Source organism: Calonectris borealis, chromosome 4, assembly GCF_964195595.1.
Source record: "Calonectris borealis chromosome 4, bCalBor7.hap1.2, whole genome shotgun sequence".
NCBI lineage: Eukaryota > Metazoa > Chordata > Aves > Procellariiformes > Procellariidae > Calonectris > Calonectris borealis.
In genome coordinates this window covers 50,111,326-50,124,244 of record NC_134315.1, presented here as the reverse complement: position 1 = coordinate 50,124,244, position 12,919 = coordinate 50,111,326, and the positions used below count along the sequence as shown (strand labels likewise).

Below are 12,919 nucleotides of genomic sequence, written 5' to 3'. Positions count from 1 at the left end.
TAACAAAACTATTCTCACAAAATGGTACAGTATAACAGAATCCCTGGTGTTTCTGAGCGTACGGGCACTGAAAATGGATACATTTATTATCTTGACTTTTCTAGCTTGGAATACCACAGGGTGCACACTGAACCCCCTACTTTATAACAATTCAGTGTTACTTTAAGTCACTTGAAATGAAGAAAGGCTGCAAGTTAACAAGTCACTTTCACAAATTCTCCAGCTTATTAGCACTTCTTAAAAACATATATTCAATGTGATGAAATTGTTATACAGCAACCTCCAAGAGCAACAAGTACTGGAATTTTCAGGAAAAAACATGAAAAACTAAAGAGGGAAGAAATCTATTTTTGAAATACAGCTTTTGAAATAGTTTAGAATTATAATAGTTCAGAAGGAAAAACACTTCTACTGTTAGTGGTTTAAGAGCAGTCTAAGGGAAAAATCACATAGTTAATTAAGAGACCAATATTTTGTCAACTGAAAGTATTTACCATGGCAAACAAAATACAGCACTTGATTTTGGAACATACGTGACATGCGTGACTATCTCGTAAGTATGTTCAATGATCAGCTGCAGTTACATTGCACTGAAGAGCTAAATGATATCTGATACCTGAAGTGTGTACTAGTTGAAAGGTATTCATTGCTTTTTCACATTACACTGCAAAATCTACTTCAGTGCCTACAAAAGATATGTTAATGGCTAAAGAGGACCATGGCTACGTCTATGTTTGATGATACTGCACCGATGTTTTCAGTGACAGCTTTGAAGGAATACATACGTTTACTGTGTAAGTACAGTACTTTTAGAACTATGCACTAAAGTTATGCTCAAGAGCTACACAAAGAATGCTAAGTAATACTATTTTTAACTGGATTCAGATTAGCAGTGTTGCAGACAAGTGTTTTAACTACATGAGCAAACTGACAAAATGCATAAGGGCAAACTGTTAAGTCTTGTGACCATTTATAGTGCACTTCTTGATACAAGCCCAATATAACTAATGCAGAGGATGCAGAAGCTATGAATTGTCAGCTCTCATAACGGAAGTATTTTTACTCCCAAGGATCATAGTACACATTTTAAAGATGTTTTGCTTGGTTTAATGTACAATTAAGGAGGGGAAGAAATGAGTTCAAACAAGGAGAAGGTCGATTATCTTTAAGTCAGGTCAGTGTTTGAATGGCCCAATCATATACTTACCAGAAAAAAGTTGGTATTGACATATTACCAACTCAATAACCTAGAAGCAAACTGCAGCATATGTTCTAAAACACATCAAGTTTAGGTCTGAACATTAAATGCTAAATAATTCAATGCATTACTTATTAAATGAAAAGTAGAATTTAAAAAAAATAAATCTAAGAGTTGCATATTGGTGAAGACTTTGTGTCAGAACTCATATTTTACATGAAAATACTTTTTTGGTTCTTGCTATGTTTAATAAAATGATAAATCTACATAACAAAAGTATTGATTCTCTCATCTGTTAATATCCAAAATTAAGTGATTTTTGGTGTTTTTTTTTTTTTAATATGCAGAAATGAAAATGCAGATCTTACAAGCAATCTACGCGTGTTACCATGGAAGGAACCCAATATGGTAGTCGTTATGAGTTACATGCAGGCTTTGAGTGTTGCAAGGCATGAGACTAAAGGCGGAGCTCTGATCTTTTCCACTATCAGCAGCCATCATACTGAGAATTATTCGTTTCAGAAGACAAGATATACTTAAATAGACTGATGACAGCTTAGCTGGCAAAACATACATTTGCAGCATTTCTTAATTTCCTCCTTAGTCCTAATTCTAAAAGAAAAATAGATGCTGAACAGCTGCTTAAACTCTCCTAGACCTAAAACCTCTGAGTCACTAAACTGTTTGCTTGAACGTGGTGTAGGACAGGACAACGGAGATAGATTGTGGTCATTTTGGAACAATGCAAGGTCTTCAGAGAACTGCTTTGGAAATTTTTTTTTCGTATTTGTGGTAAGTTAATGTGTGACCACGCTTCTCACTACAGAAAATACACACGTTAAAGTTCCAACAGTATAATGTATTAACATAGCCACAAAAATACTTGTGAAATATATCTACTAAACTTATCTTCTATGCTGTATACTATGCTTTATCCAAGACAAAGAAACTAAAACTATCCAAACATATTCCAAATGCTTATTTTCAAAGCAAACAGTTCTCAAATCATATAAAAAATTTGAAAGCACATCTATTAAAATATAGAGGATTACTTTATCACTTTCAACCTTATGAAATATTCCTATTCAATGTTCAGCCAGCACATATGTATAGTATCTAATTTCAGAAAAAAATACTTTTCTGTAATGCACATGATCCAATATTGAACAGTCATGTATCTATATATACTAATTTTTGCAATGCTGCAGGTTGATATTATGTTACTAGCTTTCAACACATGCTATATACCTTTTACATATAAGAAACATTCTCAGACATTCAAAGCAACACAGTAAAGAGAAATCAAGCTTTCAAGGGTGATCTTCTCAAATTTAAATTTCATCTGTGATTTAACTACGTTAACTAGAAAGGCATATATGTTGACATTCAAGGAAAGCCAGCACATTTACAAAAGCTGAGCTAGATTTTAAAACTTGCATCAATAAATGGAAATAGTATTTATTCAGTAGCAATAGAAAATTCAAAGTAGTGTTGGGAAAATTCGTTATGAAGAGCAAATTTATTTATAATTTTACTGGAAAAAAGTTCCAAAGAGTAATAAAAAAGAAAAATTAATTTTACTTTAAAGAATATGAGCTCAGCAGTATGCAAACTGAGTAACAAAATCATGATGTAAGTTGATTTGAAAGTACTCAATTTTTATTGAAAATTGTATATTACAGAGAGAACAGAATTTAAAAGACACTTTTCTTTTTTTAGTCATATAATATGCTTTAAGAGCCACTTTATTCATATAGTTCCTGAAGCTGTAGCATAAGACCCGTGATAGTTTGTCAGGCTAGGATTGTCTATATATAAACTATATCGCAACCTCCACATAGTAACATGCTATTTTTATTTTCTGTAACAGCAAATATGTTATCTCCATTACTGAGTTACAAAAGTATTAAAATTGTATTTTAAGAATTCTTACTGACAACGTTTAAATATTAATTAGTTTAACATCTCTAAATTCTCTACTTTAGTATCCAACAAGTCGCATGTGCCGACACAATTCAAAACTGCATTCAATGGATTTTACTCCAAACTATCTACATCACCTAAGAGAGTGAATAAAAGCAAAATACACTATTTTGTACAGCATTCGTTTTCATCTACATGGTTTACAACTATAAAAGAATCTCTGGCATGTCCCTTTAAATGAGTAATAGCTAAGAAAACATGTACAGATTTTAATTAAATTAAAGCACAAGAATTATTGAAATAAATGACGCGAGGGCTCCTCTATGGCACCCTGAGAGAACAGAAAATACAGATATAAGTATTTCCTCATGGAATGAACGCACCGTAACAAAGCACTGAGCTACAAGCCAAGTGATCAAAATTCAGGTTTTGAAGACTTTTACACTTACCCGCCTTCGGCAGAAGGGCAGGCCCTGTGCAATGATGCTGATGCTAAATATCTTCATCACGGTTTGGTGTGGTAGAGGTTCTTTGGCACTTTTAAGATCAACAGGAACCAAGCCATGGTTGATGGCAGTTTTTCCAGGTTTGGACATTTTATGGTTCTTTCTTTGTCAAGTCTACTAATAATGCAAGAACATTGCTAAAAACTTTGCTTCTAAAGTTGCATGATTTCTTTCTTTTTTTTTCCTTTAAAAGTTTCAGACTGGTGATTCAGTTCCCCACAGCCCGCTGCCTTTGTCTCTCAACCTTCTCCTGCCAAGTGTCCTGACCTGTCTGCTGCTCAGTGAAGTGCAAGCTATCCTAGTATAGACAGGAATTAAACTACCAAGGGGCAGACAGACTGCTCCTGCCAGTCAAACAGCTGGTGGACCTCCCCTGCAATGTCAGAAGAGCCCTTCTCCAAAAAGGGATACACAGACTGAAAAAGAAGAAAATCATGACTACCAGGAGTTTTCATAGCCACAGCTACTTACACCTGCGCTTTAAAGGAAGGTGGCTTCTTTTTTTGTTTGTTTGGTTGGTTTTTTTGTATTGTTTTGGTTTTTTTAATGAGTTGGCACTGTGCTTTCAGAAGGAGAATCCAAGGAGATTGCAACCTTCAGACAGTAACACTGTTACTGCAGGATCAACTCCACCACTCTCTGGACAGACTTCTTCTGGACTTTCAATGAAATTTGACAGCTAGTGACTAAAAAACTGACCTGGACTTTGCTATTTCTCAACCGCTGTCTCCACAAACACAATATATTGCTAAGTCCAAAAGTTAGAAAAGGAAACAAAAATGAAAAAAAAAATTGGAAAAAAAATGGGTGTCCCCTAAAATGAAGATATTGGCTCAAAACTTGCTCTTTTAATAAAAGCAGAGGCTATCATTGTATTTTCACCTACATTGTGATTAGCTCCTTCTTCCTGGCCCTCCTTACTTACGTACAGGTACCCCAGCCTGCACCTCCTCCCCCTTCCCTGCTGCTGTGGGGGGAGCAGCATCCGGGGGGCTTTGGCTCTAGGGATGCAGTGGTAGCGGAATAGTCTTCCCTTTTCTGGCCATCACAGGTTTGGGTACCAGTTTGCTCGGGCCTATCCATCACACTGATGGAAAGGAGAAGGCTCTTCCTTGGAGAACAGCGTCCTCTGAAGGATGTGGGGAGAGGTCTGCCTGCCCTTAGCAACACACCTGACCAAGAGTCGTTTTTCAGGAAAAAAAGTTCTTACTCCACCGAACGAAGCTAGAACAGCAATATCTACTACTCAGATTATCCACAATTAGTTTACTTCCATTTTAAATAATTTCTTGATCAAATTAGCTTTCCTACAATGCCTCTAGGTTCCCATAACCCCATTCCGATCCCTGGAAAGGGATGGAACTTGGACATGTTTCTTAAAAATATATTCAAATTTTGAAAACCTTTTTGAGCAAAACTAAGCAGAAAGAGACAAAAAAGCCTGTGAAAATGTCTTATGAAATTGCTGATAAGAGGCAGAAAGCCATCAAAACCCTTGTATGAACTGAGTCGGTACAGTCCAAAACACAGTGAATAAATGACCATTAAGAAATCTTACAAGTCCCTTTATGCACAACCCAGCAAAGATAATTAACTGTGTAATTATGTGAGGGCAAAAGAGGGAGTGTAGTAATGTTTTACTGCTTGAAGCACAACACTGAAACTTGACAAAAGACTGCATTAAAATATGCCTGTATTAGCATCTCCACTTAGCCCTTTGTTTCCCCTTCAAAAACCCAAGCTGTAAGCATGTCTCACTCGCATATAGAGGGCCTCCCCTGACCAAACATTTGCTTGTTGAATGCTTTTTACAAAAAAACAAAAAAAAAAACAAAAAAACAACCCCAAAACCACTATAAAAATCCCTAATGTTTCATTGAGTATATATACATTACAGTAAGCATTCGCTTATAACAAAGTATCTCTTTCTCAGACAAACAAAAACAATCCTTATTTCTTTACAGATGTTGCATACAAAAATGCTGTGACAGAATGCTGGGTAGCACAGTATTTGCATGCACTGATATTTTTTTTTTTCCTTCTTTTCTACCATTCCATTCAAATGCTATTCTAAAGCACATTTAGACATATATTTTCTTCTAAAAGACTCTTTACATTTCCTTCTTTATAATTCATTCTATAAACTCCAAAAAAAACAGTTTACCGCTAGCCTGTACTCAACAACAGTATCATTAGATCACAGTTTATAGCTTCATTCTGAATTGCTTCATATTTTATACAACAAATATTAGGCTTTCACTTGGCTAGAAGATTTTGGAAAGGTGTCTTGGGATCTCAGTTTCACTCAAATAAGAAAACTTCACTGAAGTACTCCAAAGAGGGAGAAAAGGTAGCCTTGTTTCTACTTCGAATAACTAAAGTGAAGAACAGAGCCAAAAACCCAAAAGAGATCAACTCACATATTCCTACTGATGTATCATTCGAAAAGAAGCAACAGGTCAAAGTCTTCCATTTTTGATGTACCAGTTGCTGTCTCAATCGTTCCAACAAAGTGGGAAGTTTAGCAGAATGTATTTATATAAATATAATTTGAGATTTGAATAGTATGTATGTAACATGACAAGATCAGATACAGTATTTTGTACAAAGCAAACCTTGGATTCTAGTTTAATAAATACGCAGTACTTCATTTAATTGCATACAGAAATGTCTGTGTATGTGTGTGCGCGCTAAGAGAAACTGCTGAAATAAACTCAGAAGATTATTTCTTTGCGCAATTGCTGAAAGGAGAATTTGACAGTGTGGCAAATCGCTATTTTAGTACCAGCCGTTATTAGTTGATATCGGAGCCTAGTATCTTACTACTTTACAGACTTACTCCCCCCGCTTTTTTCTTTTTTAAATATTAGCTCATAACCAAAGTGCAGAACAGGAACATAACTTGGCTCATTTACAGATTTACATACAATTGGGGAGCAGACAAGACTGAAGTATGGCATTCTCCAAGCACCACTCACAGCGCAAGTCTCCAGTCGCAGGTTATTCTCACACCTCTGAAAAGACAAAACTCTGATTGTCAGCCCTTCTTCTTTTGTGGTTTGAGATAAAAGTCCCAACAATACATTAATTTTCCTCAGGAACTTCCAAACTATTCTAGAGTAATTCCACAGGGACACACTTCTAGCTGAAAAAAAGCATCATGTTCACAGTCAGTGTAGTCCCCTTTCTAAGTGGATAAAGCCAAAGCAAAAGAAGGCTTTTTTTGGTCCCACATGAAATTACAACGCTAGATTTCACACTTTACCATAGCAATAAGGAAAAGCTTCAGTTTTTCTCTCTCCTATTTTTTCCCCCCTTTTTTACCCTCGTCTCCCAGAAAAAACACTTGCACTAGCAGATGAGATCTTGTCGGCCCAATTTTATTTCCATGTATCATCACTTCTTTTTAGTCTTAGATTTGCTACACATTATTGACTGTAGGTATTATTGTCTTACAGTAATGTTTAAAGGCCCCAAGCTATGCTGGACAGCCATGAACATTTAATAAGTGAAAGTCCTTAGCCTGAAAATACAACACAGTCTAATTTAAGCAGTAAGAGGGTGTAGCAGGAAGACAAAAATGGAGAGGGTTGGCTATCTTAGAAGTGTCAAGAATATATTGCATATAGTAGATATCACTTATTTTTGTATTTATTACACATATAATTCTAATTTAAGCTCTAAATGTAAAGTTTAAAGAGCCACTTTGTTGCTTTTATCTTTAAAAGTGTATGTTTTTTATATTATACAGGGTGAGAACATGTATAAACTTGACAAATGTGAAACTATGAAAATTTGAGCTTTAATGCTTTGTAATACATTTCTCTAACATCCTGTTTCTAAATAAAGTGAGGCTGATTTCTAATGATGCTCTTTTTAAGTGCCTACCATTTTAATCAGAAGATCACGTTTGAAATCAGATCACTTTATTTAGATGCATAAAAGTGCCTGAAAACTTGAGTTTGAAAATACTAGTTTGAAATGCCCTGGACTATTAACTGTAAACTTAAGAATCCAGAAGACTCCTCTTTCTTTTTTGGCTGGTCCAGACGTCTTTGTAAAATGAAAGCATGTAGTAAGCAGCAATAGTTTTTATACCTTCCAGTCAGAGTAATTCAAAGTGATCCTATAGACACAGAGCTTTTTAGGAGCTGTTTACCAGAAAGCAAATGCTACGAAATTAACTAGTTCATTCAGTATACTTAACTCAGGAAGGCCATGGTTTTAAGACATGGATCTAAGAATCTATCCCAACAATGAAAACCAGCTTACTCAAACTTTACAGAATCTCCTCCTAGAGGAGATTGTTTTGCATATTAACATTACTGGAAAAAAAAATAAACAAACTCATGACATTTTAATATGGCGATGGAACAATACAAGACCTAGAGAGACCTAAATGAAGTACTTGCAAGTACAGAAAGACTAAAATACAGAAAGCAGAACCCCAGAGCGTTTTTCCACAGTTCTTAACATCGGTGAACAGCTGCCCTCAAATGGATAAAGCAGAGCACTGCAACGTTTTAAAAGTCACCTTCTCAAAATAGTAATAGTAGCATAATAATCCTTTGAATATACTTAATAATATACTTCCTAAATAACAGTAAGCTCTGCATAGCTGTGGCATACAGAATGCACTATAATTTACATCATACACAAGCCTTATTGCTCCCTTGATATTCATGCTGGTCCCTGCCCCTGTGTAGAAAGAGTGAGAACCATCTTGTCAGCAAAGCAAGGCAGTCTATACTACACTAGTAACTAATCTTATATAGCGACTGTGGTCTCAAGATTATTTGTGAGGGATTTCTGATATCAGTATATAAATAGTTCCCAAATGACACACTGCACATTAGTCTGCTTTGTACGGCAAATGAATAAGCTGTATAGAAAAAGCACTGCTATATAAAACTAACTGCAACTGTATTAGTGCTGCTGCACAGAAAAAACTATTGGTCTAAAGAGTCTCTATCGTATCCAAATTTACCGAATGCAAAAATCTGCACATATAAGAAAACATAATGACCCAGACCCCTGAAGAGGATACGTAGAGAATCAATGGAGAGGATCATTTTGAACTCACAAGATCAGAATTTCCTAAAAAATGTACACTTGAATAGTATACCAAAGGGGCAAAACTACTAGTAAACATGCAAACTGATGGCTTTTTCTGTACTTCATGGGAAAAAACCAAGTGTAGACCTGTTGTATCATGAGCAACAGAACGAACGAAGCCTGGCTCCAGGTGAGATTGTCATGCCAGTTCAAATTGTGCTTGAATTACACTAGGCTTCTCCAAGGCCTTATGGTCCCAAAATGTCAGGGGACCTACATGGAAGAGTCATTCTGAACAGTCCAGCCATAGCAAAGCTTTATTTTAGGCTTATACCTTACTATGAGTTTCGACTAATAAATGGCTTCTGTGGTGTAAAGTAAGGAAAAAACATCAACTGAACCTGTTTACACGGTCAGAGCAAAACTCAATTCCACAAGGATTCAATGATGTCTAACCAGGTGACGGTCAGCCTGTAGACTTCTTCCTTTCCTACCTACCCTCTAGTTATCTTGAAAACTTATGTATTCTTAATCTCTCTCTTTGTCAAATTGGGTGAAAATTAGTCAAGAGATGCATAAGCTCTGGAAAGGAAGAAAAACAATGAAAGGCAGATGTCTCAACTGCACAAGCTTTGCTTTCTTTGGCAACAAAGCTTAATAACATAGTGAAGAAGAATCCAGATTTTCTTAACTTGGACTCACTCAGATGATACTTCCTGGTTATAATTCTGGCTCTGGAATCATATTGAGGCATGGTCATTAATAACTACTGTGATGAAAGAGGTTGGTATCTAACACAAAAAAGCTGCTTTAAAATTTTTGCCATGAAAGGGCAAGAAGGAGATATGCCTTTCGCAGCTGCTGGTGGAAGATGGTACAACTTGTATGACACTCCTATACTGAAAAAAACTGTAAAGGTTCAAACAAATATAGATAAGAATGATGGTAAAGCTGCTGTCTGGCAAAATACTAAACACTCCACAAGATAGCATTCCCCAGAAATCCACTAGTGGAGGCCAAGGAAGATACAAAATACCAAGTACATCAGCAAAGGGGAAATCATCAGATAAACATATCTATCTACCAGACATTTTTCATGCCTATGTTCATGCTCGTATCTGTTTAATCATCCTGGTATCTAAGTGTGAGTGCATGGAGAAATGAAATCATACTCAAATTTGACCTACTGTGTATGGCATTTAACTACACTAGCCTTGCCTGCTGGGAAACCCAAGCAGTAGGTCAGACTAACCAACAGCAAGGGTTCACTAACTTCAGTTTCTAATTGTGACCACTAATGCAAGTGAGTTTGAATGGCTGTCAGTAAAAAAATAACTCTGTTCGATCCCACAGCTCATTTCAGCTCTTCTTTGGAGCTGAAATGAGACAAACAGCTCAGCTGGAGACTCTATTAGCAAAAGGAGAAGAGTAGCACCTCCCCTCCTTGCTCTAGCCATTTTATTCCAAACTCTTCCTTAAACTGGCTGTAGAACTTGTCAGGCTTGTGAGCTCTAAAATGACTCCAGTAAGTAGGTTACCTGAATATCCTCAATTTTTGTTGTTGGTGAGTTATTTTTCCACTAGATTAGCAAATGTAAACAGCTCACAAAGCAGCCAGATGCATGACGAGACGAACACAAGACAAACAGCAAAAGGGTTTGGAAGCGGAAGGTAGTCAAGACCTCCATCTTTGGGCGACAATGAGCTATTAGATCACCTCTCTTTGTCCATGGATCCCTTGGCATGCAATACTGGTCCCGAAGAGACGTCAATGATAAAAGCTTCCTAGGCATCTCAACAAATATAGAATTTCACCTCAAAAGAAAGGGAAGGAAACATGCAGGTACATGCAGCTATAGGCATGGGATCTGCCCTCATTCATGATGGTACTAGTGCAAAAGAGCATTTGACAAATTCCAAGAGACCATTTGCACAAGCTAACTTTATATACGGTCACATTATATGGACTGTCTAGTAAACTGCATATTGGCAAAACTATACAATATCAATACTAATGATGCTATCATATCATTAAAACATATACTTAACCATGCGCATTTAAAAAAAATAATTCCTACCATATTTGGACATCCCTGGAAGTGTACATAATCATTTGTAACCAAAGGCCTATATTATTTGGCTTTACTCCACAAGCCTCCTAACTTTATTTACTCTACTATGGGGTCTTGTTGTCATTGTCACTTTTTTTTTTTAAAAAACCATCTTTAAAGCATGTGCCTTCATTTCTTCATTAAACATTTCAGAAAATATTCCAGGTATGTAACAGAAATCCAGCTGCATCATCTTGTGTTTTACAAATATTCCAGAAATGTCTGCCCAGTCCTCATTGGCTATAACATGACTTGTTGGATAAGCAAGTTTAACTCTTTGGTCTGGTCAGAGTTGCACCAGCTGTTAAAAAGAATTGCTACAGCTGCTCTGCAGGAATTTATTTGCTGACCACTTATTTATGCTATTGCTGCACCTTTAAATAAAGCTGAGACAAGAATTAAAAACTACAACAACAGGTAGAGAACTCATGCAATATTTAACGCTGGATTAAAATGCAAGTCAAATTCCCAGCTAAGCATAAGCCGTGGGAAGGGAAAGCAGGTGTTTTTATTAGTAAGGAGGCTGCTTTTATGAAAAAAGAAGATAGGAAACCAAAAACTTAGTTTTCTATACAGTAATTCAGCTTTTCTTATCACTGTATCACCCTTCCATGTCAAATGCAAAACTTTCAATGAGAAATTCTCTACTTATATACGTACACGCACAAAATACACACAAGGTAGTACCAAAATATTTAAAACATGACTATCAGTTTCTAAATAGTGTCCAAAAAAATTAGGTTTGGACTTAGAATTTTCTTCCTTTCTACATATTAAATGGGAAAAGGAACAATCCCCAAAACATTCAAAAGGTCTTAAAAATATTTCTGCCACCTAATACACCTAAAAAAAAAATTTTTTTTCTTCTGTAGTGAAAAATTCTGTCCAGATACCATTTATTCAGCATTAAAAAAAAAATTCCTCTTGTATAAAGCCTGACAACACAGTAACACTCTTCATATTAGCTATATTATCTAATGCCAAAATAAAAGGTTGAACAATGCAAAGTATTACATTTTGTATGTTTGAAACAATATAGATATCAAGGTCTATTTTGATACAAGATTGCGTTTTTCTTACTAGAACTGTAAAATACACGTAAATCTAACAAATGCAACAACTGATTGTTACGCTGGCATTCATTTGATAGCACCAAATTAAGCTATATAATCCTTTTCAGCTGGTTAACAGCATACTGCAAAGGGGTGTGAGGCTATTTATAAAGCTCAAGATATGCGAAGTAAAGAATGCCTAGACTACAGAAAAAAACAGCTAGTCTGTGGAAGGGCTGGCAGTCTTGGTTGGTATGGTTGCCACCTTGACCTTTTATTTGTCTTCTTTCCTTTTTTCCCACCCCCTTTTTTTTTTTCTTTTTAGAGGAAGCGGAAGCCTTGCCTGTATTTTATTTAACAAACACTGGCTTTCTCTGATTTCTTCAAATATCACTTATTATTTAAAATGTTTATAAGTATTTCATAGAAATTGTCAATTTGATTTGACAATCAAATCCAGCTTTGAGCTTACTGGCTGTCTGATACTCTGACTTCAAACCCTGCCAGCAAGAGAATGCAGTGCAGCAGTACCAATACCTGACAGGCACAGCATAGGAAGTTTCAACCGTCTGTCCTCCAAAACAGATACACAGGCATACACATAAACACAGCGTTTAGCGTACTTGCTGTGGGACATGTAATGCTAGTGGCTTACACCAAAGCCAAAAATTGTGCAGGTGGGTGAATGCCTCAGAGTACCAATTGAAAGTGTCCTTGGTTTGAATGAAGTCCAGCTTAAAGAGAAGGAACAACATTATTACATTTGGCAAGAACGAGGGATCCATAATAAACGATTTTAAGTCTGATTTCTTCCATTTAGCTGTGTCACTTCCAGTTTCTTAATTTCATTTTTACTTATTCATTTTAATTAAGTGAATTATTTTCTGTGTGTTTTAGAAAATCTGACCAAGGGATCAGAACTGAAGAAATTATGACATTGGTAAAAAGAGCGTTCGTTATTTGTTGTCTTTTAATTTCTTAGTACTCAATATATTTGGGACAATAATGATCATGGTAGCTGCTATCCTTAAGGGACACTCCACAATTTAAGTGAGAACAACAAAGGGCCTCCTG

At 36.0% G+C, this 12,919-nt stretch overlaps 1 protein-coding gene across 3 annotated transcripts in view; it reads right to left on the bottom strand.

Moving 5' to 3' along the window:
- Positions 1–12,919, bottom strand: part of FBXW7 (F-box and WD repeat domain containing 7) — a 188,283-nt gene that overhangs the window by 79,672 nt on the left and 95,692 nt on the right. Inside the window, exon 3 of one of the 3 annotated variants that reach the window (XM_075149499.1) lies at positions 2,886–6,641. The exons of the other annotated variants lie outside the window; for them this stretch is intronic. Within the exon in view, the coding sequence (XP_075005600.1) occupies positions 6,450–6,641 (192 nt within the window). The 3' untranslated portion in view covers positions 2,886–6,449. Of the gene's footprint in view, positions 1–2,885; positions 6,642–12,919 lie in introns of those variants that run through there. 3 annotated transcript variants of the gene reach the window in all.